General features: G+C 26.8%; 1 protein-coding gene across 1 annotated transcript; it reads right to left on the bottom strand.

Moving 5' to 3' along the window:
• Positions 1–1,204: 1,204 nt before the first annotated feature.
• On the bottom strand, positions 1,205–1,861 carry LOC132741852 (uncharacterized). The gene has a single exon (XM_060730116.1). It carries the CDS (start codon positions 1,859–1,861, stop codon positions 1,205–1,207), a length of 657 nt encoding a protein of 218 aa, XP_060586099.1.
• Positions 1,862–13,199: the final 11,338 nt, after the last annotated feature.

The raw sequence follows: 13,199 nt of genomic DNA, 5'->3' as shown, positions 1-13,199 counted from the left end.
AGGCTTTACCGACAGAATTAGTGTCCCGTTTTTTTCATAAAGAGACAGTGCTGAAGTAAAATTTGATTGGCAGTTTCTTTAACGAGGTAGGGTTTTTTCAAAAAAGACTGATAACACTGAAGCAATTTGAGTATATATTCAAATTTATTACATAGATAATACACGTGGATTTGGTAAAGAAAAATGATTACATAGTAACATTTTGATATCTTTATAAAAATATTAATTGCAAATTGGTTGACTGTTTTTATTTTCTAGAAAAAGTAAGTTTCATATATAATAGGAATGAACTGCATAATAATCCTAGATATTATGAAGATAAAATAATTACATTGATTACATTGCTACAGTTAGGTAATGATCCTATCGTTACATTAGAAGGTAAACATTCGAAAAAGATTCAATCCTTTGATATGATTGTAATTGTTACTAATCCACTTTGCCAAGAGTCACAGTTTTTGTCGGTTGTCCACACTATTCAAAAGAATAACCAGTATCACAATTGGGCATATCATTTTTGTTTTCCACATATTCCTGTGCTCTAAACTTTTTGTGAATGTAATTGTAAGAGATTAGTTCAACTTGCACATTCTCATAATGCTCTACTGCAGCAAAAAGATCATTGTCATCATCGTCAGAAATAATCTCACATTTAATATTATCATTTACTGTTTTGTCATTCAGATGTTGCAGGGTTTGCTCGTCTTTGAGAGATCAGGGGTTTGCACAGTTTTTTTCCACCGGCCAAGATATTCTCAAAAGCATTTTCTTTGTCCAGCAATAGCGATGTTGGTATGTCAACAAGTCTACTAATGTACTTCTGCTGCTCTGATGATGTCCGTTTGTATTGTCTCACAGCTTCAGAACTATGTCCAGTTCTTTCTTTAATAATTTGCTCGTCAACACCAGACAGATACAGTGTTACTTTTCCAGAGTATCCAGTGTATCTACCTTCAAATCCTGCCTGTTTCATCAGGTTACCAATATAGGAACTTAGTGTTTTTGATGAAAGTTTGTCACTGCTAAAGTTAATATGACCTTCATACAAAGGTTCCAATGGTTTGCGGTAAAAGTAGCCACCATTTCCAATAAGATCTTAGTACTTTTTGAAGACTCTGTAGACACACAAGTTATTTCCAGTATCATATTATTTGATCTGTTTCAGGCTCACTTTTCCCTTATTCAGGCCACCAGTAGTGTTTTTTTAAGCACGACCATGATAGAGTACAAAGTTTCCGGCCTCATCTGAACTAAATGTGTATTGTTCTGCTTGCAAATTATTATGTTCATCACATGAGCGCAAGCCAAATACTTTGCAGTTGTAGAAATAGACAACTTTTGATAGTCCAACAGCATCATTTATACTCAGGAGTCCTTTGTCCCACAAACACTTTTCCTGTTCTTCAGTTATAGGTTGGGCTTGCCTTTTAACTGTCCCTATACCTTTTTCAGTGACCAGTTTCATTTGAGCGTCTAGAGTTTGTCGAAAGCGATTGAAATATACATTGTTTGGGTTGTAAAGATTCAAATCAGGTCGGTTCAATTCATCTTTTAGATATCTTGACAAGCCAGCCAGAAGTTGGTTTAATGTTGTTGCTGGGTATAGCTCTCCGTTTGTGTTTCTAACTTCCAAAACGAAATGACACAGATATTCATTCATTTCCTGTGGAGAGATAAATTCCAGTTCCATGGCACATGGAAATTTCGGCTGTCCTAATTGCCTTGCATTATTCCTCACAGTAACCCATAAATTCCATGTGTTTACACCCCAGTTTGTATTCCTTTGGGTGTTCTTTGGAATTCTGTCTCTAACTCTAAAATCAATATAATCCTTGGAGACAAACTGAAAACGACCCGCCATTTTTATAAGTTTTACACCTTTAGCGTGTTTTTTTTTTTGTTATTTTGGCTCGAAAAACTCAGTGTTTTACATTCTAGAATAAGTAATTTGACCTGTTACACCTGGAGACTTAAGGAAACATGTTTGTACGTGACTGCTGTGGAAAACAATGTTATGCTTAATTAAAGAGGTGACACTTTCTCTATTTTTATCTGACATCGAGTTGTAAGAGCCGATTTTCAGTTATATGGGTAAGAGTTCGATAAGACTCCCTACGGTCATCCTAATACGAACACTAACCCATACATAATTTAAAAATATTATATAAATAATATTGATTATCTTCTGTTTTCATAACTAAGCACTTGGAAGAGAAAAAGGAAAATCAAAAACCACAACTTCGATGACAAAGTATCAATGTTCACCAAAATTGCAAGTAAGTATCCAATTTTATTTGATTGTGTTGTAACTTTTATCTGTACGTTATACAAACGAATAATCAAATTTAAAGTCTAGTGAAAATGTACATTGTGTTCTATAGTTTTGAATGCAACAATTAATAATTGCTTATTTTGCGTTATATTTTGTTTTCAGCAGTTGCGGAACAGACAACTTGTTTGTAAAAATCTTACCCTTGACGGAGACTTCATCAGGTGACATAAAACAACTCTTTTCTACAGAAACTTTTATTTTTTATGTATATGCATTTAATAAAACATTCTGTTAAATTAATGTTTAATCGGTTAAAAACATATTTTTTCTAGAGAAAATTACCCTCTGTTTAAAGTAATACGAGTAAAAGTTGTTTTTCAGTTATTCTGAAACAGCAAACGGCAACATTGGTATATATATTGATAAAAATCAAGTTCAAGTTGACGACGCTTTTGAATTCGAGATTGTAAGACTTGATAGAGGCGGACATATAGGTAAAAGTTAACGTTCTATCAAATATATGATAAGCTAAGTGTTAATTAAATCTAAATACTTTGCGCACCATTATGTTGATTATTCTAAACTCTCACTATCTACAGACTTTTTTTAATCATATTATTTTTATATAATCAAGTAAAACCATGTTATTAAATAAAATGAACGTTATCTTAAAATACGTAACTGTATCAATTATGCAAATAACTATGAGAAATTAGGAAGTTATTCATTTTTTACGAAAATTAATGTATTAACTTTTAATATGTCAGCAAAACAAAACAAGCTACTTTTCAATTTTTACTTGTTGTTCTATATGCTTGTTTTGTTGATTTTCTGTTAATCAATATGATCCTTTACAAATAACACAATGACTCATTTCTTTCTCTAAATTGTTCATTTAATTGGCATTTAATTTATATCAATGTGATGGTTGTTTTTATGTTTACAATAAAATAACATATACTATATTATTCTACTTTAGCTATTGGCGTGGTATCAGATTATTATCCTGATAATCTTCTACCAGGATTAGCCAAAGAATCTTATGCATACCATTCAGACGGCAAGTATGTGTTTATTGCTTTATTGTTTAGATTCAGTATTACCGTAAAATTTAAATATTAAAGCGATTGAATTTATCAAATATTAAATAAATAAAGGAATTTAGCTTTTTTATTTAGTCACTGTTAGACATCGGATTCATACAAAATTTGAAAACAAGACAACACACATGGACTTGTTTCATTTGTTTCACTGTCACTCTGTCAGTTTATATGGACACACACGGGTTTAATTGCAGTACACAGATCGCGTGTACTTGATTGTATTAAGCTATAATCTTGACAATCTGCCGCCTTCTACGCATTTTTATATTGTAATCAAATCAAGAATCAAATAGTCATCGCAATTAAAGAACGACTTGCAAAACGTTTGATAAATTACCTATTGTGAGGTTATGTATATATATTTATGAATATTAGATTCAATGAGGTTGTACTTTCCCCCTCGTGGGATCAGATGAAGATACAATTGCAAATATATACATTATTATATTTATTATTATTAGTTTATTACAGTCTCATCAATGTACACAGTTAAAGTACATATAAAATACAATATAAATGCACATTGCCAATCTATAAGATTTACAAGAGACTAAAGGTTGACTTACTATTTACATGTAAAACTCTAAACATCTAAAATACCCTTGCTAATATAAACCAGAGTTGTGAAGAACACATGATAAAATGAATCTACTGATGTAATTAAAAATATTGAGGTAGCAAAGTAGCTCCAAAAATTCTATATAGAAATTATGTTGTGGTTAAATTTAATCAAAATCCGGTTTAGAAGATTATTAGCAAAGGTATTTTCTAGATAGTACATGTATATCTAAGAACACATAAAAGTTATTTAAAATAATGTCAGTTGTATAAAATTAGTTTTCTTCTATTCAATATGTTAAAAAACAGGTATTGGCAGTTAAAAATACAATGTCTGCATTTGAGAGAATATATCCTCTTTATCAATGTCTGAGAGGGCATCAAAACCATCGTTTAGCATCTGCGCTTCTCGAATAAAGTCGTTACGAATGGAATCATATAGAGGGCAATATAATAATACATGCTTTTCATCCTCTACAATAGTTTGACAGTGGGAGCACAATCGTTGTTCCACTGGCAAACCATCGTAGCGTCCTAACTCTATACCAATTGGAGCTGTGCCACTGCGAAATTTAGCTAAGGCACCCCTGTGTGACCTGTTCAAAATTAACTTACAATAATTTTCAGTTTCAAAGTTATTCTTGAATGTTTTATATAATCTTAACTTGTTTCTACCAGAGCCATTTCGGCCTGATTCTAGATTAACAATTATGAATGTTATCTTCCAGTACTTTAGGCAATATAATATTAAACAACTCTTGTTTTTGTATCGGATTTTCAACATTGCAAAATCGTTCCATATTATACATCTTAAACAACGTACAGACTTTAAAATTTCAATTCTTACATCTGTTACCTGACTTATCACTTGCCCATAAAAATATTTGTTTATTTAACCTCCCTATATTCATATTACTTAATCTCCAATTTGCTAAAACAGTTTTCCAACAAAAATATATTATAGGTTTCCAACCGATATCTCCACAGACTGCTGCATTTGGAATATATCTTCCAACATTCAAAAAGTAGCGTGCAGCTCTATTCTGCACAGCATTAATACAAGAGAAAGTGTCACAGCCCCAAACAGACGATGCATATGTGATAACTGGAACAACAGTAGCTTCGTACATTTTTGTATATGCTTCATAAGGCATACCTCCAAAAACTCTAGTTTTAGCAATTAACATTCCTAATGCTCTATGAGCAGCCTGAGCAACAGTTTTAGCTGTAATATTCAAGGTGTTCGGTCAAAACAAGACCGAGATATTTGTACTGTGTAACATAGTTTAAATTTGTATCTCCTATTTTAAACACATAATCTGAACAAGTTAAAGATGGATTTCTAAAGTGAAGAATGTTAGATTTTAGTGGGTTAACATTCATATGGTTTGTAATGCACCAATTATGAAGAACATTTAACATACTTTGAAGATCATTTTCACTTTCTGTTATAAGAACAATATCATCGGCATTTAACAGGATTGGTACGTTCTCACCATCAATATCAACCCCACTGCATGTGGCTTTCAGTTTCAAGGCCAAATCATCAATTATATAAATGGAGAATAAATACACAATATATATATTATAAAAATGTTAATTATTTTCTTCTTTTTACTTTTTTTTTGTCCACTGAAATAAGTTTAATAAAGGGCATTTTTCTTCTTGATTATTTGAAATGTTCTCTTCTGGTAAATATATTGATTTAACCACATTTGAGCAAACAGTTAAAACGCTAAACGAAATCTTTGTTATACTAAATATGTTAAGAGTACAGTAACAAAATATAAGCTGAACATATGAGTAAAGATACAATATATACGCTGTACTTTTTATGGTACAGACAATTAATTCATGTGTCTAACTATTGTTCTTTAAATGCAAATCAGTATGCTTATAAAACGAAACAAACGTTTGAACGTCTTTATCTTAAATAAAGACGTTATTTCAAAACATGTTCATTTAGAGAAGCTCTGCTGATACGAATTACTAAATTGCGTAGATACATGCACAAGAGAAACATAGTAACAATTAAAATAAATACTATAAATCTCCATTAAGGACACTGTAAATTAACCAATAAATGTACCGTAGATTTAAAGGCAAATTATGCATCATAAACAAATAATTTTTTACCTCTTTCGTGAGAACAATTAATTTTTTACCTCTTTCGTGCAAACATAAATTTTATAATGTTTAGATAATAGTTTTAAAGAATGTTAGATACTTGTTACCTGAGGAAAGCTGCGATACATGTGCACTAATTTGTTATAAAGGTAGCATGTAAACAAAGTAGTTATAAAATACGTATTAACTATAACTGTACTTATTGCCAAAGAGCAACAGATGAAACAGATGGTTCGGGTAATTGGCCGACGAGTAAATTTTTGCATAATATGAAAGAACATGAAAATTACAACGCTTTTGAGAAGTAAAAACAAAAGCATTTCTGAGGAATAATGGGCCTTTAACTGTGTGTCTTTATTTTTCCTATTTGCAACTGACCAACATAAACCTAATCAGTGATTTCAAATCAAAAAAAAAGGGTACCATAAAAACATTTTATTCCCCGTAGAAGGAGGATGTGATGATAAATGTTTCAATCTGTGTTAGTTTAATGTAATTAAACTTAAATATCTTTGTTAGTTTTACAAAAAGTTTTTTTATTTTCAAATTTGATGTATTTTTTTTTTAAAAGAAAACCCTTTTTCATTTGGAAAAAAGTATATTAAAAAAAAAAAAGCAAAAAAAATTTAGATTAAAAAAAAAAAGTTTTGTTTAGTTAAAAAAGGGACCAAATGATATAAAAATATTTTTTTTTGGGAAATCAAATAGGAAAAAATTAATGTTGCTTAAAATTAAAGAATTGTTTTTTTAATTTTTTATTTTTAAAATAAAAAATGATGAATTAAGTTAAAAATTTAATTTTCCCTATCGAAAAAATGCAAAAAAAATTTTTTTGCCATTGAAAAAATTTTAAACTTTGAAAATCTGTCTAAAAAATTAAAAATCCAAGTATTTGTGTGTTGAATGTTAAAGGTTTTGATACAATAGATAAAACTTGATCCCCAAATTTTTAAAAATAATTGTTAAAAAGATAAGAATATGTGTAAAAAAAAAAAGTTGTGTAATTTTAAAAAATTGAATTTTGTTCTTTTTATTTTAAGCAATGACTTTTTGGGGTTATGATTAAAATTTTTTCATTAAAATAAAATGAAATTAAAAGACTTGTTAAAGTAGATTTGAAATAGGTTTGATAAAAATTCCCTTTTTTTATATATCGGTTTTTAACTAATTGATGATTTTTTTAAATTTTTTAAAATTTATTTTATGATATGAGGAAAACGTGCAGGATTTTTTTCCGTTGATTATTTTTTTTGGTTTGAAAAAATTTTTTGGAAAATTTGGTATTAAATTACATACATAATAACACACATAAAGATAAAAAAATATCAAATTTTTTGAATTGTAAAATATTAAAGATATAAGAATCTTTCTAGATTGAAACATAATACATTAATGATATACACATACTCAGTGAAACGCTGCAAATCATTTCAGGTATTTTTACAACAGCACGGACGATTTCGAAAACATCATAACTTACTGATATCAAGATTATGTTCCTGTTACATTTAATTATATGAGAATCAAAAGATATTTGATTCAATTAATTGAAAGTCAGAGTAAAAATAAAAAAAATAAATGGAGACGCAAGCGTGTATCGTTGATATTCTGATCAGGTGATGATTTTGATTCTTGTTTGCCAAAACTTATCAAAGTGATCCGTTGGCATGGTTATTCCCGCCGAATTGATTTGTTAGTTAGAACAATGTCTCTAAACCATTTTCCTCGAAATACAGTTCAGTTTAACATCAACATTGTATTTGTTGTGTAAAATCAAAAAATTAAATGCATTGTTCAGTACAATACTATTTTGTTCGGACTTAATATTCAAATTTATTTTGCCCCAAGAAAAAACGTTTTAAAAAAAAGGAAATTGCAGTCTGGATTGTTGTATTAAATTTTTTTTTTAAAAAACGAGTTGTAAGATATAAAGTTTGTGTTAAAATTAAAAGTGCCCTTTTCTATTTTTTTTTTACTAACAAATTAAAAAATTCAAAATTTGATAAGGGGGAAGGGAGTTTAATAAAAATAAAAAAAGCGTTTCCCTTTTTAAAACTTTAAAAATTGTTCCCTTTTAAACCCAATGTAAAAAGAAAGGAAAAAAATTTAAAAATTTTCTAATTTTATTTTTAAATAAAATAAAAAATTAATTTCCTATTTTTTTTATTTAACTAACAGTGGGTTTTAAATAAATTGAAATTTTTAAATTTGTAAAGTAAAAAAGGTTGGTAGATTTTGACGAGAAGTTTTTTTTAAAATTAAAAAGATTTAGAAGCGACAACAGTTAAATGTTGCAATTCATACATCAACATCTTCTTTAAAAAACAAAAAAACAACAACAAAAAAACAACGAAAAACGAAACAGAATATAACAATGTTTTTTTGTTATTTATGTTCGCAGCGCGTCAATCAATCTTTTCACACTAGTATTATTATCGATAAACATTTTAAATATGCTATTGTTTTTTTTGTATTTTGGTTTTTGTTTTTAATATCAAAAAAGCAAATCATCACATAAGAAAAGAACATTCACCCACCACTGCGCACGTCTGTAATGAAACATCGAATATTTAACACTGTTATACTTACCATGTTTACGACAGTACCTTAAGAATTGCTGAGCATTCAATAGCTAAGTGTAGATTTAATCTCAAGTAATTCCGAATGGCGTTCTTTGTTTTATTTGTAAAAGTGTTTTGTGCAATTTCTTTAATGTAAGGTAATAATGTAAAAATATTATGCACAACAATTTTTTGTTTTTCCTTTTGTTATCTTTTTGTATCTAAAGGGTGTATATTGGAACGAAAATCTGATACCAACAGGAATGGTTGGGAGTTGGCGGATCGAATGGGTTAGAATTTATTTGAGTTTATAAGAAATTAAACTTAAATTTTCAACGCCTTTTTTAAAAAAAAAAAAGTTTCATTTTTTTTCCTTTATTAAAACAAATGAAAATCAACTTAAAATGATAAAAATGAAAGTTAGATTTGAAATTGATATTGTATTTTGTATAGACTTATTGATACTTTGTAATTAAATTACTGGAAAAAAAACCCAATCCCCCCCATGGTTGATTAAAGAGAACAAAAATTTTTTGATTAAAAGGGGTTTAAAATTAAAAAATATAAATGGGGAAAATGTGAAATGTTGTTTTTTTTAAAAAAATTTTATGATGTTTTTGGGAAAATAGTAAAAAATAGTTTAAGAACAAATTAAATTTTTAGGTGCTTTGGTGGATTTGTATTTTTTTTATAAAAAATTTTGGGGAATCTTTTTTAATTTTGGGGGGTTTGGATTTAAAACTGTTAATAGTTAATGATTTGTTTTAAGAGATAAATTAAACCCTTTTTTGGGACAAAAAAGGGAAAAAAATAGGTAGTATCATTAAAGGTTTTAGGTTTTTGTGGGGTTTTTCCCAAAAGGGGTTTTTATAATTTTTTAAAGATAGAAGGCTTGTTCTTAAAAATTATAATTTGAGGCCCATTAAAAATTTGTTTATCTTTTTTGGAAAAAAAAAAAGATTTTTAATGAAATATAAAAATAAGTGGTTAAAGATATTTTAGAAAAGCAATTAAATTTGTTGATAGCCCCCCTTTGATTTATCAGGTAAAATTCTCTTATTAAAGAATATAATTTTTAATTTAAAAGTTTCAATATAAATTTTTAAAATATAAAGGGGAAAAAAATTTTTTATATGAAATTTTATTTAAAATGTTATTGTTTATAAATTGCAGGTTTGTTTTTATGGTGGCTTTAAATTTAAATAAACGGAAATAGGTTAAAAAATATAGTGAATAAAGGTTTTTTTTTTTTTACGAATTAATGACCGTAGATTTTCCCACTATGTATGAAAGTTGGAAAATACGTTTGTATAGTGGTTTTAAAAGCAAAAGTTATGTCTTTAAAATTTTCTTATTAATCTATAAAAAAGGTAAATTTTTGATATGTAGGAAAAGTTTTTGTTATATGAATTTAAAGCTTTCATGACCTTTATTTTGTTAAGGTTTAAAAAATAGAAAAAAAAAAAAAAATTGTTATTTAAAGACAAATGTTTAAAAATAAAAGAGTAAATAAAGAGAAGATAAAATTAAATTTTGAAATTACATAAGAATGTTGTTTATTAATTTAAGTTTGAAAAGAAAATTTAGATTTAAAATTTTGGATGTGTTAATTTTTTATTTTTCAATTATTTTAAAATTTCGTTATTTAAATTTGCTTTTGTTTTTGATTGAAAAAAGGCTTTATTTAATTTAAAAATATTTTGTTTTTTAAAAAGAAAAGAGTTTGTTTATACATAAAAATTTTACGTTAATTAAAGGGATTTAGATTATTGTAAAAATTTAAATTTTTGGGGAAAAATTTTGGGAATTTAAAATAGAGGTTTTAAGGATTATTTAATTAAATGTTTTTTTATTTGATTTTTTTTAATTAAAAACAAAATTTTTTAAAAATTGTATTTATATAAAATTTAATAAAAAAAGTAATATGGATTTTGATTAAATTTTATTTTTGACCCTGAAAGGTTAAATTTTTTTTGTTTTATTCACTAAATAAAGTATTTTATTAAAAGACGTCCTAATTTTAAAATAGTTTTTTTTTTGATTTGAAATTTTAGATGGTATTTTTTATAAATTTATAATTCAAAAAGCAGGACACAAATTTTTTAATCTTTGTAAAAAAACGCAAAAACAATGCAAATTTTTTTCTTAAAAAAAATTTTAAATTAAAATAAAAGATATGTTTTTACATTGTAAGTGGGAAGTTTTAGCAAAGTTTACTGGAGGAATTTTGTTAATTTTTTTATAATTTATGTTTTTATATTGAAATCTTTTTGTTGTTTTTGCTTTCTAAAAAATGTTTTTCAATATTAGTATTTTTATATGCCAAATGATAATTTGTAGGGTTGATTTACAAAAAAGTTTAATGTTGCATTGCATTGTCTTTCTTTATTTTTACCCTGGCAATTTAGTATTAAAAAATATATGTGCGAAATTTAAAAGGAAAGTTTAAAAAAATTTAAAATTTTTTACTATGTAATCTTTTTCTGTTTTAGGGGTTTTACAGCTGGTTTGAAGGTTCGTAACGGGGGGGGAAAGTTTACCTTTTTTTTTTTGAATTAAAAGTTATTTTATAGAAGATATTGAATAGTGTGGTTTAATATAATTATTGAGCAAATTAAAATAAATTTATATGGGTTAATTTTTTGTTTTGATTCTCACAAAATATTTTCTTTTTAAATGACATATATTTAAGACTTAAATTGAAAAAATGAGTAATTATTCTAAGGGGCCATAGTGAAAGTAAATTAGGCCTTTTTAAAAGCAATTTTTTTATGCGAAAATTAGTCCGTTAAAAATGTCATAAAAAAGGGGAAAAATGAAATTTTGTTTGGGGTATGAGTTAAAAAATTTGAAAAAATTAAAACTTTTTGTAAAAAAATTAAATAAAACCCCTTCTAGATTTTTTCAGGATTTTTCTATAAAAGTGTCTATTTTTTCTTGAACGCAAAGTTTAAAATTTTTACGGCAAGTTTTTGTTGTTTATTTTCCGTACTTTTTCCGGTTTTTTATTGAAGATACGGCGGAAACGTGAATGTTTTAAAGGTACTGTGTTCTTGGGTGTTTCATTTATTTTAAAGCTGGTTAAAAGGGTTTACATTTCGTTGCATGAGGGTGGGAAAAAACTTAAAAATTTTGATATAAAAAGGGGGCTTAGTCATTTAAAAATATATTAGAAATTCCCTTAGTTACTTTTAAACTGGTAAAAATTGGGAATTTCAAAAAAGATCTGTAATCGGCCTTGATTTTAAAGTTTTCATTTCATTTTTATCCATTTCCCCTAGACCCCTTTTTTAACTTTAAAAATTGAAAACCGACTTCGTTTTTTGGTCCCCCAAATTTTTTTTAAAAATGTTAATCCGCCGTCCTTTTTAAAAACATTGCCCCTTTTTGTGCGGGTTGGGGTTTAAAAATAAAATTGAATGAACCTAATTAGTATTTTAAATTTCATAATTCAAAACGGCCAAAAATTTAGTTAATAAATTTTTATAATCTTGAAAATGAATTTTTGAGAAAAAAAAAAATTTTTAGTCAAAAAATTAGAAATTATGAAAAACGAAAAAAGGCGTTTTTATTGAGTTCTGTTGCGAATTGACAGGAGGTGGTTGGCATATGAATATTCAGAAAATTTAAAAGGTGAAAAAATTTGTCTTGTGGATTTTAAAACATTTATTCCCCAATTTTGCTTGTATTAATTTTTAAAAAATTACACCTTTCTATTTTTTAAAAAAATTTTTTTATTTAAATATATTTATTAACACATTAAGACATGTTATGACAGAAAATATTTTCCATATGAATTTTTGTTTTTTTTTTATTTTTTTAAAATTTTTAATATTTTTAAATGATTTCCCTACCTTTTTCGTTTTTCAAACTTCTGTAACCCTACTTTTTTAGCTATAAATTAGCATTGAGATTTTTTTTCCGAAAAAAATTTTGCACTGTTTTTTCATGAATTTTAAAATTTAGGGGAAAAATTATTAGGCGTACTCTGGTTTCTTTGATCGTAGTCCATATTAAAATAGCGGGTTTTTTATTACAAATGGCTATTTAAAAGTAGACTGTGCAAAAAATAAAATTTTTGGTCAGATTTCGTAATCGCCGAATAAAAAGGGAAAATTTTGTATTCACGGAGGGGTAATTTATTTTTTTTTAATAGAGTGATTATAAAAAGGGACTATTCAAAAGTTTTACAAAATTTTGTAAATAAAAGCATTAGGAAAAACCTTTTTTAGTTCTGCTAGTTTCCCCTTTCCCCCTTGCGCGTTGGTTTAAAAGGGATGGTTGATAAAAACTTCTAATCGAATCATTCATTGCTTTTTTTTTAAAAGAATTAAATTAGAGTTATATGGTATTATATTTATTTTCTTTTTGGGTGATTTTATAAAGCATTACGATATTTTTTTTTTTGATTATTTTAAATAATGGTTTGTTTTTCCCTTTTTGTAAAAAATCTTTTAAAACGAAATTTTTTTAAACTTAAAAAATAAGCCATTACAAGCTGTCCATTGTTTTGAAAAATGGGGGAAAAAAAAATTTTTTAAATTCATTTTTATTATATATAGTAAAAAATAGCTATGT

This window comes from Ruditapes philippinarum, unplaced genomic scaffold (genome assembly GCF_026571515.1).
Source record: "Ruditapes philippinarum isolate M1 unplaced genomic scaffold, ASM2657151v2 ctg8015_1_1_1_1, whole genome shotgun sequence".
Classification (NCBI taxonomy): Eukaryota; Metazoa; Mollusca; class Bivalvia; order Venerida; family Veneridae; genus Ruditapes; species Ruditapes philippinarum.
This window is presented reverse-complemented; position numbering and strand designations above follow the sequence as displayed.